Genomic DNA, 22,740 nt, shown 5'->3' on the forward strand with positions numbered 1-22,740 from the left:
AACGCGCGCGCGGTGCTCGCACGAATGGTCCGTATTCTGCGCCACTGCGCGCCGTGTAATCTGCCGTAAAGCTGCTCGAGATATACGAGCGCTACAGAAACTATGTCGTCCTATAACGAGCACGTCGGGCTGACCACGCCCAGGGAGCCGGGAGCATCGTGGTTTTACAAAATGACCACGTCGCGGCGGCCTCCTACGTTAGGTCTCTGCCTCGGTACAGTGATAGGAGGTTGCCAACGGGCCAGAGGCTTCGCCGACGCCATAGCCACTGCTGTTGTGCGGGATATCGAGAGAGTTTCCTGCGTTCACCTAGAGAAATAAGGCAAAAAAAGAAGATGGTTGATCCCTCCGTCATAGGAATCGGAATAAAACGAAAGTAAAGCGTTTCCACAACGTGAAAAGTGTACAAACTGCGGAGCAGAGCTGCGGATTTGCCTGCCTCTGTTGACGCTTGGCTTGTACGTGTTTGAGTCGAAGCCGCACGTATGCTGCTAAGACTTCGCCTGTCTTTGTTGGCGCTCGGCTTGAGTTTTCCGAAGCTGAGGGTGACCTCGCATTCACTGGCGTTTCGCCTCCGCTTATATATTCCGTAGATCTGCGTCTAACTCCCGGCGCTGTCATTTGGCTAGCTCGAACAGACGAATTAGACCTTCGGCGATGCTGGCGTTCGAAACATGCAGCCTGCTCTGCGTTCGCGGCGGGAAAGGAAACATTCATTTGGGATGCAGTGGCGCCTTCTCTTGGCTTAGTTGGTATTCGCTTGACCTGTAGCGCCCTCTTTTGAACTATTTTGGTATTGACGACCTATAGCGGCCTCTTTTGACCTATTTGGTATTGACTTGAGCTATAGTGCCCTCTTTTGACCTATTTTGTCACTTTGAGCGTGACGCCAAGCGACGACATGAGACGACAGCCCGGACCTCTAAAGTTCTCCGTACTTAACATTACAGCAGAAATAAGATGGTGTAAATTATGATTGCCAATGTAGGTATAGAATAAAGGCTAGTCTAGAACACTCTGTCAGCGTTGTAGAAACGGGCCATGCGTCTGAACACGCTTCCTCGCACGCGAAACATTCTTAAGGTTCTGTTCTGTTCTAACTGTTTTGCTGTGGAGAGGTTGAGGTCCATATTGCCTCGGCTACTCCATATCACGAAGTTATGCAGCAAAAAAAAAAAGAATAATACTGAACGGTACCTAAACATGAACAATAAAAAAAATAGCACACTGAAGGTGTTCTATTCCTCCTGATGAGGCATGCACAGTCGCGGACAAAATTTTACGAGATGCCGTAGCGCCATTCCGGTACATTGTAGTAACGGCATCTCGCTAAAGGCCACTGGGACTCTAGGCGGCGCAGTGTGCGCGTCGAGGCTACGCCGCACAATTGCTAAGCGCATGCGCGTCCAATATTCATTCGTTTGCCTGCCCGATCGCTGACTGATTGAATGCGAGTACATACATAAGATTAAGCGACAATGAACGGTGCATAACGGATGAACAAAGACTTCATGTGATGATTTCATTCTAAGCAATAATTATTATTGTGGCAACAGCAGTATTTCAAGCCAAGCTACGCTGGAAGTGAGTTTAATACTCAAATCCGAGCATTTTATTGGCGGTACAGCACCCAATCTAAGCACCAAACTAATTTTTTTGCCCTGGTCAACATCCCTGTCGTATTTTTAAAGGATTGCATTATTACTGCTTATTAAGTTGGGGAAGAGGTCGACAAGAATACGTAGTAATAATGACCAAGGGTCCTTGAATGATAGTCACTGGCGTCACTTCAATGCAGACCCGCCTATGTCGGATAGCAATGCCCCTATGAGTGTGCGCAGTACAAAACTTGTACAAAACTTGTGCACGAACTTGTAAGTAGTAATAATAGTAGAAAATTGCAAACATCAGAAAAATCCCCAAATGTAACGCTATAAATCCTCTGGTGAGACTTCTTTATCTGAAAGGGCCGATGATACTTGCGCAAGTTAAGGTTGCGTATGGCCAGATCATCAACCGTCGCGCGCGTAGGGTCAAGGGGGAGCACTTTACTGGCCGATCCTAAGGTGACGTCGCTATAGTTCCTCCGAGAAAAAAAAACTGAAAACAAAAAGAAGATCGGGCGTAAAGGGAATGTTGGGGATTTAGAAATAAAAGAACTCGCCAAAAGAGCGGGCAGTTACGTGTATCTGAGTCAAGCACGTACCGTCTCCCATGACTCCGTTGCCAAACGCATTGGAGAAAACACGGTCAAAAGCGCGCGAAGCTCGGGCACGCCGCATCCATATTTAACGCGGCAACGAGAGCTAGCCAGGTCGCACCTCGTCGGCGCGAGAGAGGGAATTGAGGCAGTTAACCCAATACCGGGAGACAGAAGGCAAAAGCCGGAGAACGGCGGCGCACATTACGGTAGGGAGACGAACGCGACGCGCAGTATGTGACTACAGTGAGCAGCCGAAACGCAAACACAGGACAGTAAAGCAGCCTACACGGCAGCGCACCAAGGACGCTCCTCGTGCAACACGCAAAACTCGTTTGCCTGGTTAACTCTTTCCGGCGTCATCAACGTCAGCAGCGGGATTAGAAGCAAACACGCGCTGTGCCGGCAGTACAGCCTGTGTGTCCCTGCGTGCGTGCGTAGCCCCGTACGACACGCTTGGCCGCGAGGAGTATACTTGCGACTTTCTCCGACGTGGCCCGGCTTTGTGAAAGTGCGCATAGAATACGCGTCACGACGAGTGAGGTCGGGAGGAGGAGGAGGGGTACTGCACGTCACGCAGCGGGATCACGCTCGCAGGGCGAACCACGGTCGCGGTGGTGTCTCTGCGAGCTCCAAAACAACGAGGCATCAACGATTCCGGAAAAGAAAGCGAGCATTCCGGCTGACCCGGTCGATTAGGCCTAACTGGGGTCATTGGGTCCCAGGGTGCCCACCACGCGGAGGGGCCCGTGCCGCCATTATTCTTGATAAACGCTGCCACAGCGGTGCGCCTCCACCGCCAGCGGGTCTCGCGGCCTGTTGGGGAACGCGCCAGGAGGGGCCTGCAGGGAAAGCGTGGGGGGTGGTGACGGTGCGTAAAGGTGAGAATGTGCGTTAGGCGACAGACAAAGTCGTGCGTTTGCGCGACACCCAACTCCCTTCCTCGTCCTCTTCTCACTCGCCCCCGACGCCGTCAACGGAAAGAGAAGCTCGTGCGGACGTGTTACAGCGCCAGCTCGTCTTTACGAGCGCCAGAGGCCCCGGCTGCGTGGGCTAATCTAGCTCACTTAGCGCGTACAGCGCGCACTATAGCACCCGTTCGCTCGAACGCTAGGGATGTGCTCGCTTTAAGCGGAAAGTGCTGGGGCCTGCCGACGCTGCCGGAGCCAGAAGAAGCAAGTGCCGTTCGGGTCTGTCACGAAGTGGTGCACCATGTTTCTTGGCGAGTCTTTCGGCGATTCGCCCCCGTTTTAACCACCTGGAAAACGTCCTTTTGTTTTCGCTCGCTCGGTCTGTTGATTTTCCCGCGCACGTTAGTGCGAATGACAGGCTCGTTTCAGCTCAAAAGCACTTAAGCTATTAAATTTTCCTCGCAGGTACCGCACTTTGGTACTAGGTTCTGGATCAGAATTTCGCTGTCTGTAGAACTAATGCTCGTCAGAAATAAATATTGGTACTTCACGTAAGCACGTTCTTTTTATCTGGCCCTTATAGCGGACTCGGCTAGGCTTAATGTGGTCCCGCATGTGGGCTTCGATGTTCCAAGCTCTATTATCTTCAAAGACCAGGTGCCGTGTAGGGTGCGAGCTAGAGCCAGAAAACTAGACGAAAAAGGCCTGGTTTTCTGGCTGTATCTAGCACTTTACGCAGGGCATTATTTGGAGTATACGTGCACTATACCATTCCTCGTCTCATACTTCGCACGTATACATGAAAGGTCAAGGACAGCGGCAATCGTACCCAGTGCCCGCTGGCTCGATACATGCTCTGTGCGCAGCACTTATAACACTTGCATCTCAATTCGTGTGATCTGCTTATCAAGACTGTAGTTTTGAGACAAGGTTGTTATGCTGTTTGGAGGTCGTGCGGATATTGTACGGCCGCGTTACTATGAGGTAGCACGAAGCCGTACGTGACACACCACCATGAGAGAGAACGAACCACTGGCTAGGCACCGCTGAAACACGTGTAGGGAGCGCTATCAACTCTACGTAACAAGGATAGCGTATAGACTATTTTACGGACGGGTTTCGGTGCCGCTATGCTGGGCTGTTAGCCTTGCCGTGTTTTATCTTGAACAACTAAGCGAACAGTGTTACTGTGGGCGTACACACATGAAAACTGTTGGGTTGGTGCATTCGGCGTTTCCTGACTTTATCAGTTCGCGTCAGGGGTTACAAAAATAAGAAAACATTCGTTCAACAGCCCACGATGGCGGCGCCCATATGCCTTACGTAACATAGTCTATACGCTGAGAGACGGACGCTAGTGGGTATGTTGCCAGTAATATTTACTTGCGCACGTCGTAAGCATCATGCGCACCGGACATGAGAATTGTCGATGTGGATGGCCGGTTTCACTTGTGCTTGTCAAGGTCTATAGGTGTGTATTCCCCAAAGGTTGGAATAAGCAAATCCTGCATTATCGCAAAGTACGTACGCCAGGTACCTCATCGTCATGTTCCCTTACTTTCACACGATGTTCGCGTTCGTTTACCAGAGCTATGTTATGACTCTCATCCAAATTATCCTTTCCGTATTGCAGAATCTACTGTGTCGGTGTGAGAAGCTGCAATCCTTATGAAATAATACGGAAGCTTCGAAGCTGTGAAATACTAAAGCCCGTCGGGCTGTCTAAACTCTTCGACCTTCTCACGAAACACAAGCCGTCACACCGACAGCCGTTTGGCTGCTCCATATTCTCCATATTAACGCAGCAACCTACTAGCATGTTATACAATAAAGCCCTTCATTCTAGACCATTCAATACTTCTTGCACTTTATTAATCTGACACATGTAGCAACAAAACTGAAGTGAACCTTTGGCATCCTGGATGCTGAGAGTCATGACATTCGACTTCTTTTCACCTATAAAATATCCCCAGATTTCCTTCCTATTGTTTAAACAAACGTTACGTTAAGGGCTTATATTTCTCAGTTTGATGTCACCGGGTTTAGTTTTTATCTAGCTATTCTACGAGCTATCATAATAGTATATCTAGGCCAAAGCTCGAGGTCGCGCGAATGATGATGGACACGGTTCGGGATTATATATTGATTACCTGCTCCGAACGGGCATGCCGTTCATTTAAACTTTCCAATATACCGGTTCACGCGTGCACCCGTCGCCATGAGCTAAAGAGTTCATACCCAGGGAAACCGTCTTAATCACACCGGCTTAGTAGTCCGAAGGCCCCACGCTCGAAGGCGCGACAGAGGCTCGACAGTTATCCCATTACGGGCTCTGCCCAACCGGGGCGCTGATCCGATGGAGGCCCGTCCCCGCTCCTTGGACACCAACGGCCGATGACGGGAAGGAGGCAACGCTGGGAACCGCGAGAATGACGTGTCTCTTCGGAAACACGAAACTGGGTATCCCACTACGGCGTGTTCCCGGGGACGGGTGATGCACGCGCGCGCGCGGAACGAAGTTTGCACAGCGGGCCTTTCTGGGAGCCGCATCTCTCTTCGGGAAGAGAGTACACAGCCTGCGGTGGGAACGCGACTGCCTCATGCTTAGGACGCGTGTATCTTGTGAACCGTGTGCCTCGGCCATCAGAGAGCTTCCTGCTAACACACACGCACGCCGTGCTGGCTTAACACCGTAGCTGTCCTCCTATCAAGCTCGAGGACGCAGGTTCGATACTCGACCACAACTATGGGGCCGTAAATGATAGAGCACCCATGAACTTTGATTTCCGTGTACCTTAAAAAAACTCTAGGTGGCCAAAATTCTTATACAGTCCCAAAATTCAGCTTTTCTGCCCCTATTAACACTTGTCGACAGCACCTGTCGCATTTGCTCGTTTGATATAGCTAATTAAGGCAACAAATATTATTCGCATCCTGAACTGGCCGGTTACCTACACTTCTGTGCGCAATTGCTAATGATAATGAATCAAATTAGCTGCAGCAGTTGTTTACGAGGCCAAAGAAGAGAATAGAGCCAAAGAGGCAGAGCCAGGGGAATCGATTTCACGAAGTGACATGGGCTCGAGTTCGCAATCGTAATAAATCTCAGTAACACCACATTGTTGGGACGGATATCATAGCGCGACGAAAATCGCGTTTTATATATGCTGATATTACATGTGTCGCTGCTATCTACCTCTGTTCATTTCATTCGTCACTCGCTATGTTCAGATAACGACTCAACATTCCCTCTCCGCACGCCTCTAGCTCGGAGAAGGTCACGTGGGTTTCTGTACCACTTAATTTGCCTGCAATGTTTCTCTCAAAGCCACTGCGAAACCAGCCTTTCCGTCTTATTGCAGTTCATTTCTAGTTTTTCGGGCTCTTTTTTTATGTACCCTCATTTGGACGTAAAAAATCCCTCGGTACTCGTACCCATGATCGCTGTATGCGAATGCAAGGCACGCATTTTAGGCTGGCACATCAGGAATGTGACTTCCCCGAATTAAAATAAAAACTGCGCTAATCTTTGTGAATTTTTTTCTTTGTGCGTCTTCGTGTGGTGTGCGCAAACTTTCCACTATGCAGACAGTTCAAATGGCCTTCAACGTGACGCCTTGGAAACATGACATATACAGCCAGCTGGACACTCATGCTACAATTTTTCAAGCCTCGAGAAGGCCAATGCACAGTTTAATGAAAAATAGTGCTTAGTTTTGCACGCTATCTTTTTTTCGCGTGTTACTCACGAAGCAGGGATTAATAAGCGGCACTTTTTTAAGAGCTTTTGATTATAGTCACACTCTTGCTATAGGCAACACGAAGCGTTACCTTGTTACCTCTAAGCAACTTCTAAGGCTTTCTCGCACCGTACTAAAGAACGCCGGCGGATACAGTTAGCTGAATTTTCGTGTCTAAGCTACTAAGCACAGCCCTTTTTTATGGTATTATAAGGCTTCCCAATATTTGGTGCCGATGCCGTCGTCGGTTGCAGCATTCATTGCAGTAGTTCGGTAGCCACGACTACCTGCACCTGAGGAAGATGTTGCAAGTGCGATTATATCGGTCAAGTGAACAGACCACCGCTGTCTGCGGCAGTGGGAATGCTGCACGAGTCAGAAACTACTTTACACAGTGGTCTACTACGGACAATGCCTGACCTGTGACCACTTGGCTGAAAGCGAACGGCCGATGGCGAAAGTGCCTGCATGTGCACCGACGGTGCATGCATGCAGAATCGGTGGCGCATGAATATGCACCACCACCGATTGCACCTCTGTTCTAGAAAACGTCCGTTGATCCAGCCTCCGGGCGTATGTCGCAACGAGATTTGATGCGCGATCCACAGAGACGCGGCGTGGTGAAGCGTGAACATTTGTCCTCTCTTGACAAAGGGCGCCGACGTTTCCTCGTATCACAGAACAGTCATACTTGTCACTTCATTTTCTAGAGTTATCCAAGCTTGTAAAACGGATACTGAGAAGTGATGCATGATAACGACTTGCCTCTTATTTTCAACATGTGTCAGCAAACCACAAAGCAGAACTAATGTCGTCTCGCGCTTTTGTTGTTTCTTTTTTTTTCTTTGGCTTCACGGGTTAGAGCGGTCGTTTTGCAAAGAAGATAACGGATGCCTATTACTATAAGGCGCATCGCGTGGACGTTAACTCTATATGCATTTCCTTCGCTGTCTATCCGACGGCAGTGTGCGTGTATATCATTTCAGGCCCATAAAATTGCTTCACGGGTTCTATTTGCGGCTTTCGCGAAGCTGCCACGGAGCTGCAGTTAATGATGGCGGTGCGCAGAGGTGTAACAACGGCCTGCCGTTACACTCCAGTGCCCACCATCGCGTTTCGTTCCTGTAACCTGTTGAATACGTAAACCTGAGCAAACAGAGGGTCTATCGACCACCTTTTATACGGCGCACGTCGTTTCGTCAGGTTCTAGTGGTGAGAACATTTTTACCGGCTTTCGCAGGCCCACGCAACATTCGCTGTCCAATCGCGAAGTCTACATCGCTTAAAACTCAGACCGCTGAAGAAGCATACTAGGAAGCAAGAATGAAAGTCTGGGCATTTCATTCGTCCGTGCATCTTGCAGCGACAACGTTCGCTAGGTGCACTGAATAAATTTTTGTTTTAATTTTTTTGCTGCTGCATTCTAAGCGTTGCCGCTGCGCCATGTCGGGTTCATGTGGAGAACTGACCATCAGCGAGAAAAAGCAGCTTTGCCTCGTGCACTAGAACGCTAACGGTATTTTTATAAAGTAGTATTCATTGATGCGGTAGCCAGCAAACCGTTACACAGTAATATTCCTCATGTCTCATTTTCTCAACTAAAATAAAATCGAAAGAAGGGTGCAGATTTCAAGCCTGTGCTACGTTCGCTTGAAACGTTAAAAAATAGCGATGACTTTCCTCTTTATAGAAACCAAGTAAGATGAGACCTTTTTTCTTTCGTCTGAGGTGTGTAATGTCAGCTTCACAATTTAACAGGACAAATTTTCTGCTTTACACAAAGTCGGAAAATAGCTCTGTATGATGATAGCCACAACAACTGTAACTCCACTTTTTGCTTTTTCAATTTTAGCTCGATGTTCAACGGGAGTGACAATGACAACTCTGAGTATTGTCCTCACATAATAGGTACAACGAAAGTGTATGCATGCTTTAAAGCTGTCACTCGCAAAATAAAAAAAGAAGAAATTTTTCGAGTCCTTAGTATACCTAAAGCAATCATTCGCAACAGTACTCTTCTCTACAGAGTATTAAGAGAGAAATTATTTTGCTCTCGCTCATACCTTCGTAAACAGGTAAAACACAATAACACAGTAGTTTCTGCGCATACAACTACATGTATGGGTATTGTCAATCCATCACGATACGCCTATTGTGACAATACACGACGTAAAATTGTCCTCCTGAGTCGTGAGGCGAGTTTTGTTTCAACGCAAGAAAAAAGAAATCTTGTAGTCTCGGAAACGCAAACGTGGAGAGAAATATCGCAAGGACGAGTTGGTGAGTCATCTTCAAACAGTGGTGCGCGAAAAGTACGGTGGCGCTGGAAACAGAAAACGCGGACACAGCGCAGAGGAACATCTTTGCCAAGTTTCTATAGGTGCGAACGTCTCTCAACGGCGCTTCGTGCCAGTTTTCGATGACAGCCTTTCTCTTCTCGCACGTGGCGTTCTGAACCAAGACGAACCAGCTGACGACAAAGGCCTGCCCTGGGCGAAGACAACACATCTTTCCAGCGCGAGACAATGAAATATTCAAGACACCGGCCGGACGTTCTAAACGAGAACGCCATTATCCCGCAGGCTCTTATTCACAGCCTCGCCTTTGTGTTCCTTCATTTTCCTTTATTTTTTTGTCTCTGTTTCTTAAACTCGCCTCCAAGTACCTTCATTCCATCGGCAACCCTCTTGATGGCGTGAGGCCGCATTTTTTTAATGTTATGATAGAAAGGAACTTCGTTAATTAACGTCAAAAACGATGACACCGGCAGTTTACTCGCGTTCTTTTTTTACTTTGTTTCTCCTCCATTTTTTTTCTTGTCTTTCTCACTTCTCACATTGATGTACGTGTAGTGTGCTCTGTCCATTAGATACTTCGAATTTATTTTCTTCGCCTTTTCTAGCCTGAAAAGCGACCCGTTTTCGCTTCATAAATTATATTACGAAAAGTGAACGGCAGGCCGTACAAGCCGGACCTTCGCGCGAGACCCTTGATATGATAAGCAAAACAACATCCAAGTTGCGAACTTCGCAAAAGGTTGAAAAGTAATAAAACTCTAGCTTCATTAGAAACACGGGATGATCAAACTAAAAAACAAGAAAAAAGAAACAGTTTTTGTGGTGATTACTACGCGCTTTTTTTTGTGGGGTTGAGAGCTTTTAGAAACAATGTGTAGGTGTACGCGTTGTGGAAGCGTATACAATAAAGGAAAACTAGAATTAAAATGAACAAAAAAGCAAAAAAGAATTCTCGCCGCGCCAGGAACGTCGTTGGGTGTTGATGTCTGCGCTTTGTCTCATCGGCGCCCCCAAGTGATGTTTCTGACTGGCAGAAGATTCAACCCCCACCCCCCACCCCACAACCTCCTTTCTCTCACTCATCTCTTCTCTCAATACCGACACCCAGAGGGTTCACGCACCTTTTTTTCATTTTATTCGTATTTTTTGCTCGAAGTAGCCAGTTTTTAATAACGGCGGGCGCTTGAAGAGATTTAGGGGGGCCGTTGGTTCCACCGTGGTACAGTGTGTTTGTCGTGCCACTTTTTAATCTCCGGTAACACCGCGGCGGGTGTGGCTTGGTGCTTCTTGTCAGTGCCACCTTTTGTTTTCGTCTGCTAGGCCCCATCTTCTCGCTAGCAGATGACGAAGTATCATGAAGTACCGCTCTTTTTTTTTTCTTTACCCACAAACTGCGGCTACTTGTTCCATCTTTTTGTTCTTCATTTGCAGTCTCGTTTGCTGTTTAACACGCTCGGTTATGCTACTCACGCTTATACATTCCAAAGCGGCAGCAGTTTCTTTCTAATCTCTTTCTCTCTCTTTTTTTTTAACAAGTAAATTACCACAGCCAGCGTACAGGGCGAGGGTACCACCACGATGAACACTTAAGTCTGCGCTGGAAGGAGAATTTTTTAAATGATAATGAGGAGTTGGAGTGCTAATGCTGCGCCAGCTTGTGGTTCGCGGCCAAGATAAGCGTTAAATACAGAAGCCTGAGCGGCGCGAGACTTTGATAATGGAGCAATTATTAAGTTTGACGAAGGAGGAACGTGAAGGAACGGAGGTGTTTGGGCTCTTTTATTTAATGAAGGAGACCGGTGAAGCTATCGGAACGCGAATACACGGAGTAGGAAAAGGTCTGGCGCTCACCTTCACATGTGCGCACGGGGGCGCTTGTTTGCGTACGTTGGAACATACACGTGCAAAAAGAGCGTGTGGCCGCTTAATCGCGTTCAAGAAATGGCGATAGGTTCCTCTTATCAGCCTGAGTGTGGTGTTCAACCTTTATCATGCTTTTTTTTTCGGGGGGGGGGGGGGGTGTTCGCGTGGCAATACCTCCGCCATGTATAGAGTGGGGGCACCGGAGACAAAATTTTTTTGACCACGAGGAGTTTTTCGGACTCGCCCCAAATGCACGAATGATTTAGAAGTTCTATACCTACGATTTCACAGCACGAAAGTGGGAGTATTGGCGACATTTTTATCAAGCCGAAAGCCTTATATGCCCCATCAAACGCGAAAATTGACCATCTGTGTCAACACGAGTGACGAAAAAAAATCATCAGCACGTGATCACGTCGCCACATGACGTCATCATGAAGTCACAGATCACCATAATTTGCGTAGTCGCGATAACGTCATCGCATTCTATCGTCGCTTGATCACGAAGGCAGTGCAGAACCAGGTGAAGTGCGGAAAGTTTGCAATGCCCCCGATCCTGGAGGCAGTGCAAAACCACGTTGGGTGCAGAGAGCTTTTGGAGGGGGGCGGGGGAGAGGATCAATACATCGAACGAGAAGAAAAATAAGAGGATGGCTTCCGCCTTCGAGTCATCTTAGGCGAATGCAGTTTTTCGATCAAGCAAAAGTAATGTTCTTGCGATGTGGTGGGAAAATGAACGTACACGAATAACGGGAAAAAATAATTGTTTACGAGAATAACTCTTCTCTCACACGAATCACGAAGCCTAAGTGAAGCTTAAATGGAGAATATGAGAGACAGAAAGAGGACACTGAGAGGTGATTAAAGAATAGCAGTATGGACCGATGTGCACTAAGTTCAGCAAATTCTTCTGCTCCCCCCCCCCCCTACACACACCCCAACAAAGTGCACATTCTCAGGTCGACGATTCCTATTGACTATTTAAAGATGCAAATTGTCAAAAAAGCGAGGGCCGGAAAGAGTGGAGGCTATTAAAGAAATGTGTGATGGTTTCATTTATGAAGCAAACTAGGTTAGGGCGGAAGCGGTGACTTTTACAATTGGCCGGTGCCTAAGTTTGCGAACTGTTCCAGTGTGAGAAATCTTTTGCGAATTAGTGAAAGATTTCTTTTTGTTCAATTACGCTGCTTGCTTGTCCACAGCGCCGGCTTACAGTGTCGCAACTTAAGCAACGTTTGAGTGAGTGCCAAAAAGGGCAAAAAGAGTATATCCCCTATCGGGACAATGGCAGCAAGCGAAGCTTTGCGCATTTGCGTGCCTCAGTTGTGTTGCTGCATTTGCGTGCCAACACTTGTGTTGCTGCAGGCAACAACAACGGTCGTGCGTTCATATCCAGGCAACAGTGAAATATGGCAACGCGAAATGACAAATGACCTCGATAAAAGATTAAACTGGGATCGATAAAAGACTAAACTTATCTATCAGACACGGCTGATCGCCGACAAGCGCACGATTAGAGAGAGCATCAATTATTGGAAAACGGCGCATGCGAATACGCATGTGACCGACGCAACTTCGAGGGCGCATTTTGTTGCGCTCGGGGGCGCCAGGTATTCAACAACGGAGTTGTTGAAGCTTGTAGTAGTTCTTTGGGCGACCACCGAAAACTCGGAGGGTATGCGCCACAGAAAGCGGGTGTGTGCCAAGCAGCTCCTACCATAGCATAGCCATGTGCAGCATAGTATAGCAAGGGGTGGGGGAGAAGTGGGGGCGAGGAAGAGGGATGGGAGGGCTAATAGGAGGGAAAGAAAGAAAGAAAGAAAGAAAGAAAGAAAGAAAGAAAGAAAGAAAGAAAGAAAGAAAGAAAGAAGAAAGAAAGAAAGAAAGAAAGAAAGAAAGAAAGAAAGAAAGAAAGAAAGAAAGAAAGATCTGCGTTTGCCAGGTGTGGAACAGGCTTTAATTTGCGTACGATGCCGAAATCCGTGAGTTATAGAAGCTTCGCTTAAAAACAAGACTGTTTATTTACGTCACGCTTTACGTGTAGTCATAGCCAATCACTTCCGCGCGTTGTGGATTCGGTCACTTTGCCGCTATGTCAAAACCGCTTCACTGATTTGTTGTTGTTGTTGTTGCATACTTCTGTCTCGCAGTCCTGCCCGAGGAGGGACCAGTCATGGAAGGCTTCCAGCCCCGTTACCAGGTGGGGGACCAAGTAAACATCACCTGCTTCTCCCGACCATCGAAGCCCATAGCTACGCTCAAGTGGTTCGTCAACAACAATGCCGTAAGTGGGACCCGGCTTCGCCAGTCGCCTTATTGCCCCATATTCAAAACGACGCCAACTTATGCAACTATCCTACTTCGATCGCATTTTTCTCCGTGTCTTACGACTGGTCCGAGCAACCCTTGTTATTCCCAGCCTCGGTTAGTTCATAGCGACGAATGACAGGAACGCAAACAGGAAGGGAGTAAAGAAGGAACGGGCGGAAAGCCAGTTCGTAGACCGGTTGGCAACACTGAGCTGGTGAAAAGGGGCAAGAAACTTTGCTAGTGATTTGCTATTTCGCGAGTATAACTTTCGTGTTCGAGGGATTCAGGCATGCCAGCGAATTCGCAGCTTGTTCAGTAGCTCACTTCAATTCGCTCACCTATATTTCGTTTTACAATATGAATATAGGAAGAACGCATAAATTGAACAAAAGTCCCGCTAAGTAGGCGCACAGCTTCCGTGCAAACCTGAGGTAAATCGCAAGTTTATCTCTTCCATCGCGCAGGTTTAGGTTGTCATGAAGAACATCTAGAAACGCAAATAATAACTACACTACCGTAACGCAATTACTAACACGATAACAAGGGATCTCGCGGGGACTCTCTGGGCCTTTCTTTTCCTTTTTTGGGAGGCCGTCTGGCTCGTCAGCTGGCGCGTCGGCGTGTGGTTGTGAAATGGACTCTGTCGGGTGGACACTCCCCGCGCGCTAACGACACGAAGCTGTTCTTCTTTTGGCTGCTGTGGATTCCGCGAGATTAAGCCCGCATGTCTGACTCTCGCAACGAGCCAGCATGATGCGAGTCGGGCCTGCGCATTGCAGACACGATGCGCTGCAGAAGAAACGGATCCCGGCTTTCACTACTACGCGGGCGTCGAAGCAAAAATGATATTAGAACAGAAAAGTGACCGTCTCCGTGTGAACGTAAACTTTCGCGTCGCTTCGAAGAAGAGCACTGTAAACCGTGGCAGCAGGAGAAACGCGTCGCTAGAGGAAACGCACGCTGAGAAACCATGTCTTTGCAGGGCTGACAAAATGCGCTAGCTTACTCTTATTCCTCTATACGCGTCTTCGGGGACTTCGGCTCTTGCTCGATGGAGTTGGCAGACGTGCGGACGCCTACTCCGCGAAGCCAAAATGTGTGACATTGCATAGGTGCCTCATCAAAATCGCCAAAATCTGTGACATTGCATAACATGACGTCACATGATGACGTCATCATATCATCGTCACTTGGTCAAAGGCAGGCGTGCCGATCCCGGAGGCAGTGCAAAAGCTTGCAATGCCTCCGATCCTGGAGGCCCCGCAAAACCACGTTAGGCGCAGAAAGCATTCGGGCGGGGAGGGGGAATCGCTACGTCTGTCGAGAAGAAAAATAAGATGGATTTCGCCTTCGAGTCATCTTAGAGAAACGCATAAGGTACCCTGTGCGGTTTTCCACTACAATAACCATTTGTCCCCTTTCTCAAGAAGGCGCACAGAGCGTCGTCGTTTCGTAATCGTATTTGCTGACTGTTAACACTAGCTGAAAATAAAGAAAGAAAGAACGACATAGAAAAGCAATGGCCTGGAGACTAGTGCACCGCGGCGTCCTGCAGCCTGACCGTTCGCTGCTGCAATTGTTCGCGCCGTGCGTTCCCCCATGAATATGCATCAATATGGCCACACAGTCACCTTCACGAGCCGTCACGACGCTCTCGCCCCGCTAAGCCCGCTGTCGTGGCCGCGCACTGCGTCGCCTTCGACAGCCTCCGTGCGGTACGCCCGCTTCAGGCTGCCGCCCCTTCCCATAGCTCTGGCCATAACACTCGCCTTGAATTACGAGTGACAGCGCTAAGCCCTCCCCAGCACACCAGCCAGAAGGGGCGCCGGCGGCGGGGCCAGGTGCTGGCGAGCTGCTGCTGCTGCCGCCGCTTCTGCTGCCGTCGGCTTTGTTCGGCGTTTTGGGTGTGGTCGCCGATCGCCGCCGCTCGGCTGTGCAAGCTGCGTGTGCGCCACTGCCAACGCTTCGCCCTCACCCTTTACCTCCGTCGGGCTAATGGTTGTCGGCTCTGTCATCCTCGCTGAACATGCTGCCGTGTCTGCGCGCCGCGTACGAAAGCGCAGGCGCCGCAGGAAAGACTGGGCTCCGAGATACTCCCCTTTCCTAACACCCTCCTTCTCGCAGCCGCGTACGCTCATACACGCAAACACGAGGACGCTGCGAATATGGATGGCATGAAGGGCAGAAACACCGCCACATTGCGCGGTTGCCCATGCTCTGGCGAGCCCTATACTTTGTATCACCAAAACCGTACAGTGTAGTACATCGTAGGGCTACCGGGTCGATTGAGCGAGTCAGTACTCACAAATACGTGATAACAGTGGTTTGCCTTTGGTCGAACATTTTTACTGTCATACGCTGACGTTCACGGTGGCCATGCCGTCACGGGCCGTTGTTCTCAAGCGCACGCATCATCGTTAGTACAGCTGCAGCGGTAAAAGATTAGCACAAGTTACCGATAAGTCGCGGTGACCTCAGCAGGAAAGCCGCTATAGCATTTCAAGTTCTGGCTTTTTAATTAGCTATCTCCCCAAGCCGTACCGGCTTTAAAACGCGTATCGTGCATGTCACTCGTTATTGGCATACTTGGAAACCGGAACGGCGCACGTCGCGATTTCGCCACTCCGGTCATCGGTCACTTGCGCTAGTTTTCTCCACTGCAGCTTTGTGGGCCTTAACCAGTGTGCAGAAACATGCACTCTTTCATTGCACCACTAGGGACGTTGCGCATGCACCACACACATGCACGCTGCTTCATGTAGATTTCCACAAACAGCCGTCGCAGCTCCCTTTTCTTACAGAACACTCAATGTCCCTCACCAATATCATTCTTTCCTCGTACTATGCACAGCCCACGTTCGCGCCGGGTGTTCTAAGGTATATGCCACGTGGAAGCCGCGGGCCTATGGCACCTGAAGGTAGGCGTTCTGCGTGCATACGTGAGTCTGTCACCGAGGTTACGCTGAGCGGTCAACAAGAAGCGCTCGATAATTAATCAAGGCCGTTAGGGAAGCACCGGTGCGAAGGAAAGGCATCGCCGCCGCCGAGGTTTCTTCGAGGGCATCCTTATCTTTAATGTTGCGGACGGCGGGCCCGAAAGGGGCGTGGGCTGCGCGCCCGGCGAGATTCCGGGTAATTAATTTATAGCAAACGAGATGCATTATTAAAACTCGTCGGCGCTCTTCCTTACGTACTCGCGCCGTCGGTTTGTGCCTCTTGTATATTGCGGCGATGCACGGAGTGCGCACTTTTGTTCGGCCCCCTTGTTCGCTTCGTTGTCTTTCTCCTACCCTTAGTGCGGTAACGCGCTTAACGAGAGATGTAGAGAAGAGAGAAGAAGGCGTGGTGTCGGAGGAGGTGTTTTCAATGCCCGAAGTGGAAATCCGTCTTGATGTATGGCACTTGAAGGACGTTGCGGGGGTGCGGCATGCATCTCTGGCGTGTTCGGCGTGTCCTGGCGTGTAGCGCTAATCACTGCCTAAAACCGCTCTTTTTCTTTTTTCTCTCACAGTATCAACTTTCTCGCGAACTGCATGCGTGAGGCTAATTCAGGCCCTCCCATCCCAAGAAACAAGCCTCCCACTTTGTGTGGGCACGTCAGGGTGCTAAACACGCCTCCCACACCTCCACTTTTAAGGCGAAAGCCTCAGATGCCTCATAATACGCGAAAAGTGTCGCATCACTCGTGTTGACGCCGTGGGCGTCACCACGAGTGATGCAAAGGATCATAACGCGAGGACGCCACCTTATGATGTCATCGTGTCATAACTATATCGTCATTTAACGTGACGTCACATGTTGACGTCATCACATGACATAGTCGCTTGTTCAAAAGTGGGCCGATCCCGGAGGCACTGCAAAGCCACGTGATGTGCCGAAAGACTGCAATGCCTCCGATCCCGGAGGCAGTGCAAAACCACGTTGGGTGCAGAAAGGTTTGTTTTTAGTTTAGGAGAGACGTATAAGGCTAGCTTTTATGTCACGACTACTGGCGAGAGCTACAGTGCGTAGCTAAACACGGTGGACGAAGTAACGGACAAAGACGCGCGCTAACTTGCACCTGAGCTTTATTGTGCCAGACCACGAAAATTAGTCGACTGAAGCGAACAAAAACCAAAACACTTCATTAAAGAAGAATAAACCCTATAGTAATCACTTTTTTCTCTTATTTGTTTCGCTCGGGGGAACATGAAGGAGACAAACACGAAAGGCGCATCGACATCACGCGTTACAGTAAAGACACGCGGAAGACCCAGGAAGAAGTTGCAAGCTCGTTTGCCATTATGCACTCTATGGTGCTTCATAAACTTGCCATACGTCTAAATTACTCTCGAACGACCTGCTTTCTCTTTTTTCTTACTGCTGTAGCTCCTGATATTCTTTTTCCAAACCTTGAAGATAAAATTGTTTGAGGATAACACAGAAGAATATACTGTCGGACGCGTTGATAGAGGAAATCTGCGCGAAACAGCGAAAGACAAGACGGAGAAGACAACAGGACGAGCACTTACGACAAATGGTTGAGGGGACAGGCTTGGCCCTGAGGATTTTGCCTTTTGGTGTAGACGTATCTAGAGGCGATCTCCTGCTTTCGATTAGGCCTCGCATCTCTTCGGAGCAAAACCGTACCGACCGCTCTTGCGCCAGCGGCACAGTCCTATATACAGTCCTATAATGTAAGATGGAATTAACTTCGTCGCAACTGGTTTATCATGAGGATTGCTTGGTGAGCTAGTTGGTACTGCATCATGAACAGTTACAGCGCACACACGGGGACGAAGGAAGAGCACACAAGACAGCGCTGAACTACAAGTGATCAGCTCACAGTTGAACAGATCTACATCAGTTGTAGTTCAGCGCTATGTCTTGTGTGTTCTTCCTTTGTCCCCGTCTTTGTGCGCCGTAACCTTTCATGATAGTTTATCATGCTTGTAACTAATGGTTTCAAGATTATCCTACGTACATCGAAGACTGATATATGACACGTGAAAGTTCTCGGGACTGGAAACATGCTTGTCGCTGAAGCAGGTGCATGAAATAAACAGGAATATTGATTTGGGGTCGTTTAACTCTACAAGTTTACTCTGTTCAGCCCTTAGAAATAATGCTATGATAAAGTTTATTTTTTCTTTTTTCCTTTTTTTTACGAGTGCCTGCACTCGTCTTCCCCACGCACCCTCCGCTTCGCGATTTCTGAAGGGTCAACGGTGGTAAGTGATGTTGTACTGGCCTTCCATATTTGCTCGCATACTATAGGCGCGTGTTAGCTCTGGCTAATGGGGCCTAACTTTTGTCAATGTCGGCTAAATGGAAGCTAATGTTGGTTAAATGATGTACAGTGGCGCTCAATATGAGTTGTAACACTGTGACCATTGTAGAAGGGACCCCAGGCCGTTTCAACATGCGCACCTGCAAACGTTAAATTTGTTTTGCAAATACCAGTAGTCGAAACAGTGTTTACGTCACTGACTGTTTTCTGTGTCGGTGGCACGTGCAGTGTTGGCGCCGCTATGACCACGGGCACCATGCCGCAACTAATATAGGACCCGACTGTATAATGTCGGCTTGCGTTGCCTAAATTACTGTTGGCCAACTATGCCTAAATAATTGCTAATGTTGTTTTGTCTTGGCTTTTGTCGAGCAATGTTATCCACACGCTGTCATGACAGCAATTCTCTCCACTCGATCTGATTGCAACGATGCTATCGCTTGCACACGTAGACAGCAACCCGAGTTGGTGCTGCATCTGAATTATTTAATGTATTGATGTGGAGCTAACCGCGCACGATCGACCTGTTTGACTCGGTGCAGGTACCTGCCAAGTACGAGACTCGAGCGGGCACGACGCGTCACGAGAACGGGCTGCAAAGCACCTCCACCACGCTTCACTTCGAAGTGCGACCCGAGCACGTGTCGCGCGACGTGATCCGCTTCAAGTGCACGTCGTTCGTCACACAGGCGCATTCGCGCAGCAGCGAGGAGCTCGTGATCGGTGACAAGGGACCGCCCAGCGGACGAGGTATGTCGCATCCTTTGGAAACGAGGTCGAATTGTGCTCGCCTATAATTCGTCACTGTGCGCCATTTTCAGCTTTAACGATCACTGTCTGTAACTACTCTCCAATGAGTTTTTCCTTCCGTTTCGGCATATATCCGGCAGTGTCCGGTAGTCGGTTTCTGAACAGTATCCTACTGTGTGGTATTACTACTTTTTTCTCTTCCCTACGCGTCCTGTAAGGCAGAAATACAGGTGAAGGTGGAACCTTGAAGAGATGAAAAATCCTTGAACACGGGGCGTCGCTGGAGCCAGCGTTCTTCAGCTTAGAACATACGTACGTGAGCGTAACATGATGAGCAGAGGGCAGATAAAATACTGATATCATTTGGGAAATATCGCTCAACATTCACTTAAAATAATTTCAAAGTTAACCACAACCCAGAAAGGCCATTGTCAGAACTGGCATGAAGCTCGCATCGTTACCGATTCATCACTCTTCTATGAACGTAAAATCTATAAGGTATTATGAATAGAATCATAAGCCTCTTTTGAAGCCCCTATCGCTACATCATCACAAAGCCGGGACGTTACCATACCAACTTGCACAAGCGTATCTATCGATTTCAAGCAGATGAATCGAAAGTCGCTTCAGTTTTGAAACCTTTTGTTTTATTTTTATTTTATTTATTTTTCTGCTTTTTCTTTAGGAGGCCACGTGTGCGAACTTCGTCCGTCGTTAATACTAAAAAGCCGAGAATAGAATCTGACAAAAGCGAAACTGGACAATCGCACAAGGAGACCGAAAATAAAATATCGGCATATTAGCATCTTTTTTCGAAGTTCCAAGAGATTTATCTGAGTCCATTAACCGCGGCAGTTTTTGTCAGAGGACTTACTTTGCCTAATTTGTCGTTTGATTAAGAAAGCTTCAATTATCGTACATTTGTGAGCAAGTGCACGTGGCCCGAGAAAAGAAGGTTGTACGGCATGCGCCACATGACGTAAACGGTCGCAAAAGTGTCATAGCACATTGCTTTCTTACTGACGCGATGTGCAGGTTATAAATGGGTATCGCATCACCAGTATGTACTTGCGATTTCACGTCATGTCTGTGTGTGTGTACTGTGTGTACAATCGCGATGGAAAGAAACGCGAACAGCGGAAAGCATGGCTTTAGGCCCAGTCGAACTCCGACATGCTTTGACTGCCACTAGGCGAATCTGCGCTTTTGCGCCGGCGTCAACGTGGCGCTAGAACCGTGCTCTGGCTGTCGCTATCGCAGTGAGTGTGTTCTGAGTGCCAGGCATGACTGGCAAATGATATGCACATGCGGTGCAATAGCGCCAGACAGAGCAAAATTCTAACGCTACTTTGACGCCGGCTGAAAGTAAAGATTCGCCTAGCGGCAGTCACGACATGTCAGAGTTCGACTGGGCCTAAAGCCATGCTTACCGCTGTTTGCGCTTCTTCCCATCGCGATAGTACAGTACCAAGGACTTATGGCTATACTAGAGATATTCATTACGTCATGCGCAGAAGGCTAATACTGAGTCAGAAAACCATCCGTAGCTCTCAATTTTTGCCCAGAGTTTGATTAATGAACAAGTTTAATATTGTGAGTCAGGATTGAATGAATACATTTCATTGGACTGCATGCATACTGTCTAGCCTGCTGTAGACTGTGATCTGTTTCGTATGTCCATTCATTTATTTCATCGTTTGCGCAACACGTTACTAGTTCGATATGAAACAACTAGCCCGCAAGAAAGTTTTGCTGCATATTGTTTGTTGCTGTGTGCGCGGATCGACTGCACTGGTTCAACATATTCGCGCAAGAGCTTGGTAGCCTTTACTGACTTTTGGAAAGTAAGCAGGATTACCTCCAAGTTGAAGTTAATGCGAATCTTAGATATAGTCACTGCATGAGAGAATGTAAGGTACTGGATAAGCTGTAAATAATTACTTGTAACCAATCATGTTTCTGGCGATTTTATAATTAATCGATAACCTTTTATTCGGCAGCGCTCGCTGTGACTTCGTTATATCTTTTTTTTCTGGAATCACATCCTACCAGTTACATTACTGACAAGTTGTTTTAATAGGCAAGGACAAAGCAGCTTTGAACACTTGTATTCAGGGTAAAAGAAGCAAAGGCATAGTATATAGCAGAATATAGAGTGAAAGAGGACAAACATCACAAAAAAATTAAAGCACTTCAACGTTTCTTTGAAGACGCTTGTGTTTGCAATAAGTACCGACTCGACTACCTCGTGTGCGTGTCTCGTACTTGTGTATCCCAGATTTTCGCTGTCTTGGTTTCAACGAGAACTTTTGGAGAACGACATCTACTCGCCGAATGTAGAAATTTTTTTTCTACACTATCAACCAAGCGAAAAGGGGTAGTCGTAATAACACCTCCTTCGTTTATTGTGTGTCTCAGTGTAAAAGGGCAACTACTTACAGGACAACACAATGATAAGCACAAACCGCTCTGCTTTTGGTGTCTCAAAAAAAAAAGCTGTCTCGGCGTTCATTGTTTTGCCTCCATTCCACAGCGCCTCAGGAGTCTAACAGCCCTCGTATCCTCAGCGAGAAGTCACGCTACGAAGTTGGCGACGATGTCGATGTCAACTGTACGTCCATCATCACTGAGCACCCTGTCGAGCTTCGTTGGTTCGTCAATGATCACGAGGTGAGTTCATAACAAATCGTCGTCAACATTATGATTTTCGATGTTACTACAGCGCTACTACGTGCCACAGCTATCTGACAAAAAAAAAAGAAGACGACGCCTACGACACGCCGAGTACGAGAGAATTGCGCGAGCTCAAAAAAAGAAAAAATATCGGGATTGCAAGATTTAAAGTCCGCAGCACCTTGTCCTGCTCTCGTCTGACTGAGCACCCCTGTTAAAATATATTGTGTGGGCACCAGACACCGGCTTCTGTTTGTTTCCGCAAATTGGTGACCTGGATGTGATTCGAACACGCGAGACCTTCTGATACCACTCGTCACAGTGATCGAGATCATACTTCCTATGCGCAACCCCAATACCGTTCATAATAGAGAGTTCTGTTTGCACTTGGGAAAACACACCGGTGCCAAGAAGACTGTCAATTACTAGGCGCGTTGTTTTTCGCATCGAATTCGCTGGCGCCGTATTCTTACTTCGGTAAGAATTTTCCTGAAAATGTTCAACCAGAAGGGACGACGTTGCCTGTAGAGCGTGCTCTGCCACAAGCAACATTGTAATGTGGCAAAGCGCCACTTCAGCAAAACAGGAAAATATATTAAATGCGAAGCATTTCTTAGCAAACCTTTCGCACTTTGAGCGTTTCTATCTACGTATCTATCTATCTATCTACCTATCTAGCCGCCTACGTCTGGGTGCTCTCATGATCGCCTCCTTAACTTGGTGTAGA

General features: G+C 48.1%; 1 protein-coding gene across 1 annotated transcript in view; it reads left to right on the forward strand.

Moving 5' to 3' along the window:
• Positions 1-22,740, forward strand: part of LOC119387966 (uncharacterized) — a 225,162-nt gene that overhangs the window by 194,175 nt on the left and 8,247 nt on the right. Inside the window, exons 4-6 of the mRNA XM_037655558.2 lie at positions 13,162-13,295; positions 19,133-19,340; positions 21,874-22,010. Of these exons, the coding sequence (XP_037511486.1) occupies positions 13,162-13,295; positions 19,133-19,340; positions 21,874-22,010 (479 nt within the window). The remainder of the gene's footprint in view (positions 1-13,161; positions 13,296-19,132; positions 19,341-21,873; positions 22,011-22,740) is intronic.

Source organism: Rhipicephalus sanguineus, chromosome 3 (genome assembly GCF_013339695.2).
Source record: "Rhipicephalus sanguineus isolate Rsan-2018 chromosome 3, BIME_Rsan_1.4, whole genome shotgun sequence".
NCBI classification, from domain to species: Eukaryota; Metazoa; Arthropoda; class Arachnida; order Ixodida; family Ixodidae; genus Rhipicephalus; species Rhipicephalus sanguineus.